This window comes from Pagrus pagrus, assembly GCF_965226575.1.
Source record: "Pagrus pagrus genome assembly, chromosome: 19".
Lineage (NCBI taxonomy): Eukaryota > Metazoa > Chordata > Actinopteri > Spariformes > Sparidae > Pagrus > Pagrus pagrus.
The window spans coordinates 11,755,096-11,771,100 of NC_140203.1; the positions used below are offsets into that span (position 1 = coordinate 11,755,096).

General features: G+C 39.5%; 2 protein-coding genes across 2 annotated transcripts in view; both read left to right on the forward strand.

Annotated features, from left to right (window-relative positions):
- The first annotated feature begins 1,638 nt into the window (after positions 1–1,638).
- surf4 (surfeit 4) lies at positions 1,639–10,300 on the forward strand. The gene is made up of 6 exons (XM_084382492.1): positions 1,639–1,885; positions 5,362–5,548; positions 6,908–6,984; positions 7,074–7,117; positions 7,895–8,081; positions 8,922–10,300. The coding sequence occupies exons 1-6, from the start codon at positions 1,838–1,840 to the stop codon at positions 9,186–9,188; spliced, it is 810 nt and encodes a 269-aa protein (XP_084238618.1). The 5' UTR covers positions 1,639–1,837; the 3' UTR covers positions 9,189–10,300.
- A 2,666-nt stretch (positions 10,301–12,966) lies between these two features.
- The window catches only part of ass1 (argininosuccinate synthase 1), a 28,013-nt gene continuing 24,974 nt past the window's right edge, over positions 12,967–16,005 (forward strand). Inside the window, exons 1-2 of the mRNA XM_084384020.1 lie at positions 12,967–13,038; positions 15,076–15,224. Coding sequence (XP_084240146.1) covers positions 15,123–15,224 — 102 coding nt within the window. The 5' untranslated portion in view covers positions 12,967–13,038; positions 15,076–15,122. The remainder of the gene's footprint in view (positions 13,039–15,075; positions 15,225–16,005) is intronic.

Here is a 16,005-nt window from a genome sequence, read left to right on the forward strand (position 1 = left end):
ATTAAACTGGACCTCTGCTTGTGAAAATACCTTTTTTTTCCTGCGTAACTAACGGGGAGTGGACACATGTTTAGAGTCTTTAGTCTCGACTGTTAACCCATGTGCAAGCTCTGGCCCATTTACATCTCCATCCTGTTTCCTTTACTGTTGCTCTGGCATTTTGCTATAGTTGTGGTTATCATCCTCTCCCAACCAAAAGCCACATATCTGACCACCAACACAACTATGGGCTAACCACATGTATTGACAGTCAGCCCCCGCAAACACTACTGTTACATTGTGTCCCTTTTGAGTTGAGTCATGGAGACGACTGGGAGATCTGACAGGTTGAACAAAACCCTCTGCAGTGTCTCTTTTAAGAAGCTGTGGCTGATCTGCTGTTTGTGGTCTGTCATACACACATAACCAAGCTCCAGAGGTGTGTGTACATAAGAGCCAGCAGTGAGCTAATAGTTCACCGAGGGCAAACAGACAAGAAACATTAATGCGGAAAGCGATGAAGTGATTTGTGGACATGTGGCCGATAAGTGAAGGCGTAGTTGTCTCTCTGCCAGGATGATAATGCCCCACTCTGCAGGGCATGAGGGGTCACTGAATGGTTTGATGAGGCATTAATCATATGATGAGGCCTTCACATTCGCTAGATTCCAAGGAATTTAGGGGAATTTCCTGTTTGTACATGACAAGGAGAACCGATGCAATGCCCAAACACCTTCCCAAGACGCTCTATGATGGTTGTTTTTTGAGGGCTGACATTTCTTTTTTCATTCATTGATTTTTTTTTTATTCCTAAACAAACAAAATAAACAAACTCTCTTTGTTTCCATGTCTGAATAAACTGAGTAAACAAACTGACCTTAAAGGACAACACAATTTCATACTGTTTTACTTTTATATGTGGCGGACCCTGCCACCTTTCTAGCTTCACACAGTGTTCTGGGGACCTTGTGTTCCTGTGAGAACACCTTGTTTTAATAAGTTTTGGAATTAATACATTTTTCATGAATATTGTAAACATTAAAAATCAAATTTTGAATTTCCTCTCTTGAATTTTCTTCTAAGTTTTGAGTTTGTATTATTACATCATTAATATTGTCCCAATAGTGCTCCTTTAACTTTTAACTCGGTAAAGTGCATTCAAATAATAATTGTAAATATCATTTTTTTTTAAATGCACCGTCGAGAGTATAGTAAACGCTAACTAATGATGTCTCCTTTTTTAAATAAAGGATTAATATTTTAATAATTAGTCTATGTTTAGCTTACTGTCTAACATAACTACTGAATTCTATCATATGTAATGCTTTAAAGGTACCGATATTTTTGTCTTTTTTATATTTAATTTTCCCTGGGTTTCAAAAGTGCCAAGAAAATATAAACAAAAAACAAACAATAACATCACTGCACGTCTGCCTCAACAGTGTACATGAACTGGAGTGTACAGCATTTGTAGGGTTAAAAATGAACATGCCTTACAGTTCATGGGGAAATTAATTCAGACAGGTAAAAGGTATAAACCTGTGCTTGTTTACAGGTGTGGAAAAAACACCGGTAAACAACGCCGGATAGATGTGTCGAGCCCCTCGCGGATCAGTATACGTGGCATACAGCGGTTGCAGTACCATGTAGGGGGGCTCCGTCTCGCTCGTCAAATCGCGGGGCATTGTGGGGCGGAGGCGGCCTTTCTCTCTGCGTCCGAGCGATCGGGAAATCTTCAAGTAAATAACGTTAACGGGGGGAGGAACAGTACGAGCGCAGCCTGCGAAAAAAAAATCCAACACGTTAACGCTGTGTTGCGCTTAGCCTTAATTATTACAAACCCTAATATTACACGAACATGGGGCAGGAGGATCTCATGAACACAGCCGAAGACGTGGCAGACCAGGTAACTTCAGTTTTTTAGCACGGCAGTTGTTAACGTTAGCCGCTGTTAGCATGTTAGCTGCTAACTAGTGCCACTGAGAATGAAGTAACGGTGGCCCGAGTGTTTTCTCCACTGTTGTGACGTCTTTATTTATCGTTTGTACAAGCGCTCGGTGGCTAGCTGACATCGTAAAGACGACATTGACTGAACAGTGGCTAATCTGGTCGTGTTTTAACTTGCATGACAAGTGATAGAGGTGTCTGCTCCTGTCATGCGTCTCCAGATGGATTAGGTAGCATTAATAATTGACACTGACATCTGTTTGACAAGGGCCAACCCAACGTTAGCTAACACTGACAGGTATAAATCAACTATATTATGGTCACCTGTTAGCTTGTCGTTTGTAGCCACCTGGCTTATGAACGATAGTAGTAGTTAACGATATCAAAGGCTAATCAGTGCCAGACAGCATTGTGAAATCACTTACTTAGCTTAGCCCCCAAGTTATTAGCTAACACTTACTCTTAGTCATGTTGTGTTGCAGCAACCTAGTTGCTTGGCTTTACTAGTGGCTTAGTGTGACAGACTACCTCAAAGTTGAAGAGGCATTTGGTTTGCCTAAAATGTACTTGGCCTCGACAAAGCTGAACGTGAACCTTCACTTTTATTACACATGCCAGAGCAGCCTCTCTGTAGTCATTTCTGTCTTTTGGAGGGATTTTCGCTGTGCTGATGTGACTACACGCAAAACACTTATCTAAGAGAGGTGAGCTGAGATTTCAAGATCAGATTGCAGGCCAGCCTGTGACCCATTTTGCTATGTAGACCCCAGAGATGTTGGGTTTGTGTTCTGCAGCTCTATGTGCTCTGAAAAGTTGGTGTAGTCTGGCTCATAGGAGGCATGTGTGCTGGATTCATGGCCTTGTGTTTGTGTAGGACAGATCAGACTTTTAGCTCTAGCTCTTTTGGAGGAGTACTGTCAGATTACACATAAATTCACTGAGTCAGATCCGTGTGTGGACTGAACACAACCCTCGAATGCCAAGCTATGTCAGCTACTTCCTTAACTGAATTACAGCTGATTGATTCATAAGCTCCTATCACGAGTGCTGTGTACTGTAAGGGAACCTGAGATGTGTTCAGATGCTTTGTTTGCTTAGGAAGAAACCCTACTGAGCCCATTTTAAGGCCACATTTCTCACTAAAGGGATCTTGAGCTAACATGTTACTTACATGTTACTCCACAAAATGGTCTATTTCTAGGCTGTTGCAGCAACCTCAGGCTTGTTCGGATTGGCTCCCTGTCCGTCCATTCATGTCCCACATAGCAGTCGTAGTGGGAGTTGGTGGACGCTGATAGGCTGCCGAGGTCTGACAGTGCTGATGTGGACTGCTGAGTAGGCGGGGCGGCAAGGGGGCAGATCACTGCTCCTCTACTGTGTCACTGTACTATCTGAGGATCTTTTCATTAGAAAGAAAGTAGGCTAGTTTCCTTTAGTCTTGAAACATTTTGTACTCTTCAGCTCCAAACAATACAACAGGCTATTTGGGGCTGCGATAGGGAGACAAAACCCTGTTCATACCTTGATTTGTGGAGCACAACATGACTTCCACCCTGCACATGATTTGCCGTGTTACACTTCTGAAATCAATTGCAGTTTATTCTGTCCAGGTCCTTCGCTTAAGTGTTTCTGACTGAACATTCATCACAAGTTAATTGGACGGGAATAACGCCAAATAACCTCTTCACCTTTTCTTCGATTTTTAAATATTTTATAAAGAAAAGGCTACTGTAGTAAAAGCATTGTAACACAACAGGTCTTATTAGAACAGTGGAATAATGAGTCATCCATCTTTGCTCACAACACCTTAGCCTTTCTTTCCCCTTAGGTGTGCAGATGTTACAGTGTAGGAACTGCACTGAAATTATCCGTTATCTTAATGGTATTGGCCATGAGAAGCAGGTTGTTATTGGTTATCAGTATTGGCTGAAAAAAATCCATATCCTACATCCCTAATGATGTGTGTGATGTTCAAATGCAGCTATATAAGAGACTACTTTACTGAAAGGGTTGTTCTTAATGGCTGACGTTAAGTTATAGTCGACTAGTCTAAACAGTCAAAACTGAACACAATTTAATCCACCAGGTAAATCATTGTCTGTGAAAAGAGCCCTTTGAAACAAAATCGTATTTTAAATTAGATTTGTTTTTGCACCAAGCATTATGAACATTGCATATTATCCACAGCATGACAACAACTCCCAACAAAACACATTTATTGAAAACAATATTCAATGTTCCAAAAATGTTTAGGACATGTCTGATTATTATTATTACGGCATTTTCAATGGGTGAATGCACGTCATCAGAAAAACTGCCAATAATACAATACAAAATAATACAATTATTAGGTTATTCAACAACATTATCAGACCTGACCTTTGACCACCTGTAAAAGAAGGAAAATGGATCAGTGAAGTCTCAAGTGAAAAGTCGCACTTTGTGTGATTCTCACTGTTATTCTCTGCTATTATCTTTTAGGGCATTGCACTAGGAGCAGAGGCTTGTTTTTTATAAAGCAACATTTGACTAGGAAGACGTGACATTTCAGTGCAAAATATGTTGATGTGTGATTTAAATGTGCACTTTTATTAAAATACTAATAAGTTGAATTGAATTCTCGACCAATTGCACACATTTCTACTTACAAGTCCAAAAATTGAAAGGGCGATTGAGCGACCAAAACTGATCAACATTTTGCACTTATTCATTCTTTGCATTTACTTAGTAAAGCAAAGTAAAAACTACCATAGCTTCACATAGTAGTGTGTTATTTCCCCTGCTGTACAATGAGATCTACATTATCTGGCAATAGGGCTTCTTTGGGATTTTCTGTCAAGCTAAGTCTAAGCAAGTCAGCAATTCTGCTTTAAATGACTGCTGTTTCAACATTCACTTAGCTTGACAGTTACATTCAAATGACTAGTGGGTTAATTCCTATCCCTGTAGTTGACAATATAAATAATAATTAGTAGCAGACTGGAATTACTGCTTTTCATCCAATGTTTACACTCTGAGATCGAAAAAGTGAAAAAAGCGTTGCACACTCTGGCCGCCTGAGGGCAGAAACCTTATCTTATTAAAGAAAACTGCATATGGAACCACAGTGTGTGACACATGTTTCACTTTCTAGTCTACTGTCAGTGATCAGCACCTCATTAAAGCCCCTTGGTGCGTGTTACCTGTCTATGATAGACACTGAGATCTGTCTGAGTAGTAGCAGGTCTGAATGTTGCTGAGTTTTTTTGTTTTTTTTTAAAGAGTCTTCAGTTGAAATTCAGTATGATGTGTTACAGCTAGGTGACCCAGTAATGTTGTTTGCAGTTTTGCTGTTGTAAACTAGTTCCTTAGAAAAACCACATCCTGTGATTGGTTCTCTTTGCACTTCCTTTTTCTTGTCAATCAATTACCCTCTTCTTCATCTCTGTTTCCCAGTTCTTGCGGGTAACCAAACAATACCTGCCCCACCTGGCGCGACTCTGTCTCATCAGCACCTTCCTGGAAGATGGCATCCGCATGTGGTTTCAGTGGAACGAGCAGAGAGACTACATCGAGGCTACCTGGAGCTGTGGCTACTTCTTGGCTACGTGCTTTGTGCTGCTTAACCTCATAGGACAGTTGGGTAAGTGAATGGGAGGCAGTATCTGTTGAGGTTAAGGTCAGGACACAAATGAGTCAACTTTAATTTGACTGTTGTAGGAAGTTATGTGGGTTTTCTTTTGCGTCACTGTGTGGTGTTTGACACAAGTTCTTGTAAAAAATGTGAGAGCAGTAAGTCAAATTGTAAATGATAGTAGTATCAGATTAAAAATAGTCAAGACATTCGTAATCAATATGGAAATTCATTTGCATCAGTCTGAAATTGACTAGTATAGTATAAAAGTAGAGGTATAAAAGGTGAACTCAATGCATTTCAGCCCTATTGTGTCTACAGTTCAAGATAAGTTGTGCATTAAATACAGACAGCTACAGACAGAGCAAACTTCACTTCTGGGTTGTAATCCACCTGTCTGTTTAGAGATGTCAGGGGATACTGATATAGGGTTTCTGCAGGTCCAGAATGTGTTAAATGAAATTCAATTTTATAAATATAAGGCCTTAAACGTCATGAAATTGTCATAAATGTGAACATAAGATATGTTGTTTGATACGCACCGATATGCAGAAAAATATGTTGAGGTTAGTTTATAATTATTAGATTCCTAGTGAAGTTTACTGATTTAGTCCACTGATGTCGTTTTAGACATTAAAGTTTATTGCTACCTGTAAAATATGCTGCCTCCATTACATATCTTTGTCGCAAGTGTCTGATAACCACATTTTAGGGATCATTGTGAAATATGTGCGTATATTAGTATGATATATTGATATCAGAATTTTTACCTCCCAATATTGATATTGGCATCAGCCCGAAAAGTCAAGTTACAGTCAGACTCTACCACTTTACCATACCTACCAGGATTGGTCCAAAAATCAGTTCTAAATTTGGTTTAAAATGATCCTCAAAAGGTCTTAAAAAGCATTAATGTGTAAGTGTCTGATACCCGGAGATACTCTGCTGATGGCACTTGTCGAAGCAAGCCAAGAGACACTTATCCACAAATCAGTTAAGTATTTCATTGGATGCAGAAATGAATCCCTGAGCCCCTTGAACTTTCAAGCAGATGGGCTGTAAGAGCAAGTAGCTTGCACGCCGGCACCCAAAACGCAGCAGAGGAAAAGTCAAGTAGATGTCAGGTTCCATTCGTGTGAGAAACAGAAAATGATGCTACAATGACCCCATGCTGTAATCACCGAAGCATGACGGTGTGGAAATTTATCTTGGGAGTGTGATGGGGTTTCTGCTGAAGACATGCTGAAGGTAATAGTCAGAGTTTTGCACACTATGTGGTAGGACAGGTCCAAGGAAACAAAGTCAAAGCTTTTCTGTCAACAAAAAACATAAATGTTAATAATTGCTTTGCTGTGTGTGTCCTCACAGGTGGTTGTGTCCTCATCCTCAGTAGAAATTTTGTACAGTATGCCTGCTTTGGACTATTTGGCATCATAGCGCTACAGGTCAGAACAATTAAGCTATAATTACATCATTAATGTAAACAAAACTGTGTCTTTGTATCTAATCTGGAATGTCTGTTCTCCCCCACCAGACTGTTGCATACAGCATTTTATGGGATCTCAAATTTTTGATGAGGTAAGTTTCACTTTCTACAAAGAAAACATCTCTTCAAAGTACAATAATCTCAGTTAACAAAAAATGTTATGGGGAGAAAATACAGGGGCAAACATAATTTTATATGTGTTGTCAATTTTGTTGTCAGGTTATTGTTTGTCTGATTCAAATATACATACAGATATGTAGCTGTATGTATGGAAGCTGTGTTGTGTGCAGTTTTGAATTGCATGGCCTATAATCATAGATAAGAACCGGTTTAATCAATTAGACAGCATGTAGTGCTTTTGCTACGGTGACACTTTGATTTGCTCGTAGTAGTAGCAGATGAGCCAGCATCTCAATTATCAAGCAAACGGCAACAATTACTATAATTACTGTGGACAGGACATGTGATTTAATTAAACATCGACAGGCCAGATGAGTCATCAGCCATCTGAGGAATCAGCGCGACATGTGCGGTGGCTGTTAGTATAATGTCAGGGTATACTGAGTTGACTGACAGAAGGATAAAGGATGCAGATTTTGATTGTGAAATTCAGCAACTTAAATAAGCAATGTTGTGATTGGCATTTGTAATTCAATGCCATTCAACAGACTAAATGAAAAAAATAAACAGATTTTTTTTAAAAAGCAAAAAACACATAGCCTCCTATCAGTCAGTAATGAGATCATGATCAGCTGATTTGGGAACATAAATCTGCCTCACAAAAACCTGATTGTACTCATTATCCTGCTTGACTGACTGCAGGTCTGACGGGCACTGTCCAAAAATAACCGTCCTCTCTCCCCTCACAGAAACCTTGCCCTCGGAGGTGGTCTGCTCCTGCTGCTGGCTGAATCTCGTTCGGAAGGAAAGAGCATGTTTGCCGGAGTCCCCTCCATGGGAGAGAGCTCGCCGAAGCAGTACATGCAGCTGGGTGGTCGAGTACTGCTGGTGCTCATGTTCATGACTCTGCTGCACTTTGACTCCAACTTCTTCTCTGTGAGTGCTGACAACAATGATGCTTATATATCACAGAAGGATATTTCATCAAGATCACCAAATGCTTACAGACACAGTCAAAATCTACTTACATTTAGTCTTAAAGGAGTTGTTGAACATTTTGGAAAATGCACCCATTTGCTGTCTACCGATGGTTAGATGAGAAGATTTATGCCACTCACATGTCTCACAAAATAGAGCCAGCTGCTTGCTAGCTTCGCATTAAGACTGGAAGCGGGGGGGGAAACCTAGCCTGACTCTGTCTAAAGGTGGCAAAATTTGTCTTACTTACACCTTTAAAGCTCAGTAATTAACACGGTATATTTTGTCTGTTTCATCTGTAGAAAAAAACAAAGTTTACGAAAAGGACAGTTTGGCCTGACAACTTCACAGTTTGAAATTCGAGGAAGTCATCGTGCCTGGCCAAGATATAGTCCGGCACACAACCTTCCATAAAACAGCAACTTCTTGTATTTTTACAGAAAACATGATATGACATGATCATTTGTGAGCTTTAGAGGTGCTGTTAGGTGGTTTGTGTTAGCTGGCTAGCTGTATCCAGTCTTTGTGCTAAGCTAAGATAACCAGCTACCTGCTGTAGCTTCACAATTAACAGACAGACATGAGAGTGGTATCGGTAGTCTTTATCCAGCTCTTAGCAAGAAAGCAAATGAGCAAACTTAAAATAAAGTTACAAAATATTTAACCTTATTGTTAAAGACTGTGAGCCTGTTTAGACCTGACAATAACATCCATCCTGAATGATCTGATCATGAGAAGATAGCTCTTAGAAAGTGCAAATCTTCGCTCGCCTATTGTAACTTGCGCGTTCTTCCACAGATCCTGCAGAACATGGTCGGGACTGCCCTCATCATCCTAGTGGCCATCGGCTTCAAAACCAAGCTAGCGGCATTGACCCTCGTCTTGTGGCTGCTGGTCATCAACATCTACTTCAACGCTTTCTGGACCATCCCCGCCTACAAGCCCATGCACGACTTCCTCAAGTACGACTTCTTCCAGACCACCTCAGTCATCGGCGGTCTGCTGTTGGTGGTGGCACTTGGACCTGGCGGAGTGTCCATGGATGAGAAAAAGAAAGAGTGGTAGGCAAAAGTGGGGTGAGATCAGAGGATTGCACAGCAGCACCACTTACTTCCCCCACAGACCGGGACACAAAGACCCTCCCTCTCCTCAAGTTCCCCCCACCAGGGTACATGTTTCTTGTTTGTTTTTTCTAGCTCATTTTTTATTTGGCCAAATCCACAGACACCACGTCAGCCATCTATGGACTTTTTTTTTTTTTTTTTTACTCCAAACTGCTGTTTTTTAGTTGAATATCTATAATGCCAGATTTTTTCTAAACCCTTCTTGTATGTCCTCTTTTTCCATGACAACAAGATTAATAAAACGTCAATGTATTTCAAAGTGCAACGTAAACAGCTAATGGAGTGGAAGAAAAGATTTACGTGTTCTGTGTGCAGGAGGAATGAAAATAATTTATTGTATTTTATGGGAGTTATGCCATAAGTTATGATAGATTAATGTTCATAGTTTCTGAATAAAACCCGGCAAATTGGATAGAGTGCAGCAGTTTTTGATCCCGCAGTGGATGCTGATCTTTTTCTGCCGTTGGATTTTGACGTGTCTAAGACCGACTCATCATATCCTTCCAGAGAACTTGGGCACTGATTTGATAGCAGCTCGTCTTGCCTCTCCAGGTTCACCTCCCCCTTTTTTTTTCTGTGACACTCTAGCGTTTCAATACATCTGTACACCTTCAATCTCAACTGACTCTTGTTCATGGGGGAGTTGAATTCAGGGGGATGTGTACATTGTATACAAAGTGGTGGATTGCAGTCGAGCTTGATTGAAAATTTCAACGCAGTTGTTAGCTCCAGGACTTGTTATTGGGCACTTTGTACTGTACGTCTATGGCAAATGCCTAACTAGTGAACTGTATATGATCGGGGATAATGGGGGTGGGAGGGCTCAACGTTTGTGAAACACCATATTCTGCGATCTAGAATAAGCAAAGGGGTATAAGCAGAGTCACTAGCCACCTGGACTTTGTCTTTGCTCAGTGTTTTTTGCCTAGTGTAAGAAACTTAAAAAAATATTCAGTGTATTGATTTTCAGAAGTTTATATTGTATTTTTTGATCATTTGTTTTTTTTGATTTTGGAAGTTCGTGGCGAAGAAATAAAAATTCAAAAATATCAAGTCATTGTCTCTTATGATGTTCCCAGAGGTTGAATTACATTGGTGGACCAAAAAATCAAAATAGTGTAAATCATCTACCAGTGAAGCAAACATGGAGTACAAACATGGAGTATAGTAACAGCTTTGTGAGGACCCACGGGACTGCACAGCTTCTCAGAAAATGGTAATGAGAAGCTCCAAAACATTTTTGTGCTGTATTGAATGAAACCTGCATAAAAGGATATAATAGACACCTATGTTAGTTATACACAGGTGTTTTATTGGACAGGTGTTGGAATCAGCAGTTAAGGTTGAAGACTTTGAGCAAATACTGACCTCTAATGGACGGCAATGGTAAAAGTACTGCAATGGATTGTTTAATCATTTTCAGTAGTATGATGACTACATACATTCATAACCTGAATATTGTTGGTGTCATGTTGCAATGGGTTTGTGATTGCTGCCATGATCTAAAAGCTGTTTTGTGTGTGTCGTTTACAGTCGTAACTGCTGGGGAAAAAAATCTGAAATACACAACAACTTAACCATAGTATTTTATAAAAGGTTACATGAACTTTAATAAAACCGCTCTTACTAAACTAAACTGACCAAGTACATTTTAGAAATGCTTGATTTTTGGGGGAAAACTTTGTTTTGCAATGATGTAGACCTAAGAAGAAGAGAAGTGTTTGATAGAAACCTGCACAGATAAGCAAATGGACACTGTCTGTTTCAGATCTGGTGGAAGATGCCAAACTCCAGTGAAAAAAAGATTAATGAAATATGGGAAATAATACACGCAATTCTTTCAAGGCCATGTCTGTGTGCATATATAAATGTTACAGTGGATGAATACATAATTACATATGTGTACATGTATGTGAAATGTCAAAAATATGTATACATTGTAGACCCCCTGGTAACTCTATTTTCCTACTTAATTCATTATATAAATAATGTTTAATACTGATCTGCAAAGCATAACAAAGGGATTGGTGTAGTCATTTTTTTTACAGCCTATATAAATGTATCATTGTAATATGGTACCAAAGTATGACTTGGACATCTATTATCAAAAAGTAATTTAACAGAAATCTGTGTTGTCAGACTCTGAGACTAGAGATTCAACTATGAAAGAAAGATCAACAGATTGAACAGATATCGGCAGATGATGGGTTAGTGATAGACAAACATATTATACGCTACTATCCACAAGTTTCTGCTAACACAGGTATCAAATTGTGTTACCTTGTTCACCAGTTGCTGGCCAGAGCCTTTGAGCCTTTCTAGAAGAAACAAGTGCTCTGAAAACAAAGTGATACGAAGTTCAGTTTAGCAACGTTCAAAATTTTCACGAAGCACCCAGGAATATACAGGCTATAGTTCGGAACAAAAACTCAAGCAGGTTGAGTGGGAAATGGAGACAGCTTGTATCAACGATGAGTCAAGGGCAGATGACAAGGCCATGTTCAGGGTGTGAATGAAATGTAACAGAGAGAGAAAAATATTTCACAATGAGCAAGCAGTGACTGTATGAATTACATCCAAATAAGGTGACAGAGTCTGGCAGAATTTGTCCTTACTTTAATTGTTAAAACAAAGTTGTCAGGGGATTTGCATTACTAAAGAAATGGAGAAAAAAATGTCTATGACTATCCACAGATCATTTTCAGGTATTGAAGAAATGCAGTTTAGCTCCCAGCCATTATTCAAGCAATGCAGTGTAGCTCCCAGCCATTAGTGAAGCAATGCTAGTCATCTGCTTACACTATGATTTACATACATACAAACTCCAGTCAAAATGCTCCACCACTTACAAGAATTATGAGTTTTACTCAACTTCTAAAATCCCATTCGATGACTTTTTCCCCACAACTCTTTATGCTCCCTCAAAGACATGTGCCCCCTAAAGATGGCTTGAGCACCTGTCGTTTTGCCTTTTTGGTTGGTGTTCCTTGTATTAAGCTATTATTAGGCTATTATTAGGATATTTTTATTATTATAAAAATGATTTTCCATCTGAGCTGGCTGATATTACTAAATCAGATATGATTTATTTTTTCTGAAAGTTGGAATCAGTTTTATTTTTACCCCATTGCAGATAAATACATTTTAAAAAATCCCTACTTTGGCTCTGATGCTGCATACAATCAACAAAGTAACTTGTAACTAAAGTTATCAAATAAATGTAGTGAGTAAAAGTGCAATATTTGTCTCCAAAATGTAGTGGAGTGGCAGAAAAGGGAATTACTTCAGTAAAGTACCAGTAGGCTACATCAAAATTGTATGTAAGTACAGGGTAAAACTACTTAGTTACAATCCATTACTGGTTACATTTTGACTATCAGTTAAGGGGACCGTTTCTAGCAGAATAAATGCTTTTACTTTCGATTCCATTAATTAACTCTGCTGATAATACTTGAGTAGTTTTACTTTTGAATGCAGGACTTTTACTCGAGTGTAGGATCTGAATACCTCTTCCACCACTGCTTAGAGGCTTGAGACACTAAAACAATGATGTTCTGAGTTGACACAGTAGAGACTAAAACACCCTGAGCTCTAAAGATGTTGCATATTGTAATGTCCACAATGTAACTCAGGAGGATCTTTCATCATGCGCGATACACGACGTGAGAGCAGCGGATGACGTAATGAGAGGTTGGACCAATCATATATAAGCAGCAGCGGCGAGTCAAAACGACCCTCCTGCTCAGACGGCGACAACGTCCCCTCGCGTCGGCGGTTTGTTTATCCCACTCGTAAGTACAACCACAACTACACGCTTTTATGAGTCAGTTTAAGGTTTCATCTGTCGGCCACAGTCTTGATTTTCGCCGCTTATACCTTCAGGTAGCAACGGTTCGTCGCTCGAGTCTCCAATTGACAAAATACGTTGTTTGTTTTTTGGTTTTTTTTCTCCGCAGAAAGAAGCTAGCTAACACAGAGAAAGCACAACAGTGTGTTTGTGTTAAGATAATTCATGTATATCCTGTTGCCACCAGTCAGTTAAAACCGTTTTAAAGAAACAGATACAGAGATACAACTCATCAAAATGTCCATCGTTAAATGTCTCCCACGTGGGTGGACTTTTAAAGAAAAAAACCCTTACTAGAAATGATGTCTCATCCGCGGATCACACATTGTGATCATGTTTGGAAAGATGACGCATTTTACTCCAACACCTACTATGTGGCAAAGCCACAATTACATCAATGGAGGGGTAGCTAGATTCCGGAAGCGGGAAACCACCTGTAAAGATTTCATCATGATCATCAAGCCATGTGGATGAAACTTTAAAAAGCATTTCGTGGTTCAATTACAAGATCCATCTTTAAGCTAAGTGTAATTTTAGGGTGGTTTTATGACGTGATGGTGCTGTCAAGTGAGTTATTAATATTGACTATTTGTAACATTTAAAGGAGCACTCTGTAGTTTTGGGGCAGAAAGTGTTTTTTTTTTAATGCCTGAACAAACTAAATAAGCAAACTTCTTTTCATGACTAAATAAACAAATTGGCCTTTAAAGGACAGCACAATTTCATACTGTTTATCTTAGAAGGTGATGTGCTGTTTTACTTTGTTTTATATTTGGCGGACCCTGCCACCTTTCTAGCTTCAGACAGTGTTCTGGGGACCTTATTTTCTTCCGAGAACAGCTTGTTTATTCATTTATGAGAAAAGAGAAGAAAAAACTGCAGCAACAGTTAACAGTTAACTTGCTAGTGTGAGGCATGGGTCTGTGGTGTGGCTGCTACTCATTAATTTATGAATGTTATTCATTTGACAAAAAACAGACAAAACACAATAATCAAAGTTAAGATGAATTTGACTGAGAGCATATTTTTTTTCTTCTCCCAAATGTCTATATACATCCTGATAATGTCTTTAATTCTTTTGGCCACAATCATCGTCCGGTGAAAATCTGATATTGTGACAGCCCTAACGTCTATATTTTGAAATCTCCTTTAAAAGTGTTTCAGTCAACTATCACAATATTTTTGAGCACTTATTGATATTGTGACATCATTGTAGGGATGCTTTTTGGCACTTTCACAAAATATAAACACAGTGAGATTCATGTAGTCGTCATCATCATCATCATCATCATCATCATCAGTAATGTGTATATAATAACTAATGAAGTGAGTAAAAATCAAGTATTAGAACAAGTAGAACAGTCTGGTGATTTAAAAAAAAAATCACTTTACTGTAATGCAGCTTTTAAAACCAGGAAAAGGAAACAGTTATGCCACATCACCATATAATGATACGCAAATTTTAAGACCACATATAGTCTTGTATCATGATAATGATAAAATATGGATATACTGCCCAGCCCTACTGTTAAGCACTTTAAATCTGCCTAAGAGACAATCTTATCTCAGTCCTAGGACCAGGGCTCCAACTAATTATTATTTGCTTAGTTGATGAAACTGCCTAATGAAAATGCCCATCACAAGTTCCCAGAGCCCAAGGTGACATCACCAGATTGCTTGTTTTGTCTGTTCAAGAGGCTGCTGTAAAGTATTCACAGCAAATGTTAAAAAATTAAATTAAAATGTTGGTTTTAATTATGCGCTGCCCAGGGGTCTGTCTTGGAACTGTGCGTCTTTTACGATAAACTTAGCGGTTATTTGAAAACCTAGGACACCGATGAGAGAGAGCCTTATATGTTGTTTAAGGTATTATATGACATGAGGCTATTTTAACTCCCCCATACAAGCAAGTTACATAATGACACTTAGTCCCAAGCTAGGCTACAACTGATATACTTGCCTCCCTGCTGTCTCTTCTCAGCTGCCACTCCACAGCTACTCTACCTGTTGGATTGAACAGCCCTCATCATGTCTAAAGGTACAGTGGTTCTGGCGTACAGCGGTGGACTGGACACATCCTGTATTCTGGTTTGGCTGAAGGAACAGGGCTACGATGTCATCGCATTCTTGGTAAGGTTCAGAGACCAGCGTGTGTGCAAACAGGTGTTACAACCAGCTGTGTTTCTCGTGTGCAGTGTATCTGTGTATCTGTTTTCAGACAGCTGACAGTTGTCCTACAGGCATGTAGGAGTTTCTCATTTGCTGTCCTGAACAAACCTGTTAGTCCTACAGTACTGGTTAACTCATTACAACTGGATTTGGCTTCATAATGCCTACGCAAACTGGAGGGATTTACTTTTTGCCGTGTGGCAGTTTAGAACTGCACAGCAGGCAGATTTACTTGTTGTCTAACCTTTTATTCAGTCGTTATGTGGTCCGATGTGGGGGATGGGTGATGGTCAATAGTTCACGGCTGTCCTGCAGTAGCCCCCAAATCTTTTTGGCTTTGGCTGTGCAGGGGAGCAGAAGAAGAATAGCAGGCACTGATCCAACACATAATCGATTGTTTTTGATCAAACTACAAAAGTATGCAGTTGCGTCAACTTATCAAGGAAAATTGCGTCAACAAAAAGCCAAGCAGAAATGGATAATTACACTGTAATAACTACTTGTGGCTTGCACTGGAATGTGTTTCATGACGAGGTGTTTGACATGAGGTCTTACTATCTTGTGTAAAGTAGGCTCTTGTATGCAACTGTAGTGCACAAGCAATGGAGAAATGTTGACATGCCGCCTTAAGGTCACACCAGATTGTGTTATATGTATTAAATCTGAGCACTGAATATGACTCATCCATAATCTATGGTGAATGAACGAAAGATAAAGGCATACCACAGTGTTTGTGCCGTAG

What these genes read in the sequence shown, in the direction of transcription:
- surf4 (XM_084382492.1), top strand. Translation starts at nt 1,838, where the DNA reads ATGGGGCAGGAGGATCTCATGAACACAGCCGAAGACGTGGCAGACCAG. An exon ending in TAACCTCATAGGACAGTTGG is followed by an intron (nt 5,549 to 6,907) that starts GTAAGTGAATGG and finishes GTGTCCTCACAG; the next exon opens with GTGGTTGTGTCCTCATCCTC. An exon ending in TTGACTCCAACTTCTTCTCT is followed by an intron (nt 8,082 to 8,921) that starts GTGAGTGCTGAC and finishes GTTCTTCCACAG; the next exon opens with ATCCTGCAGAACATGGTCGG.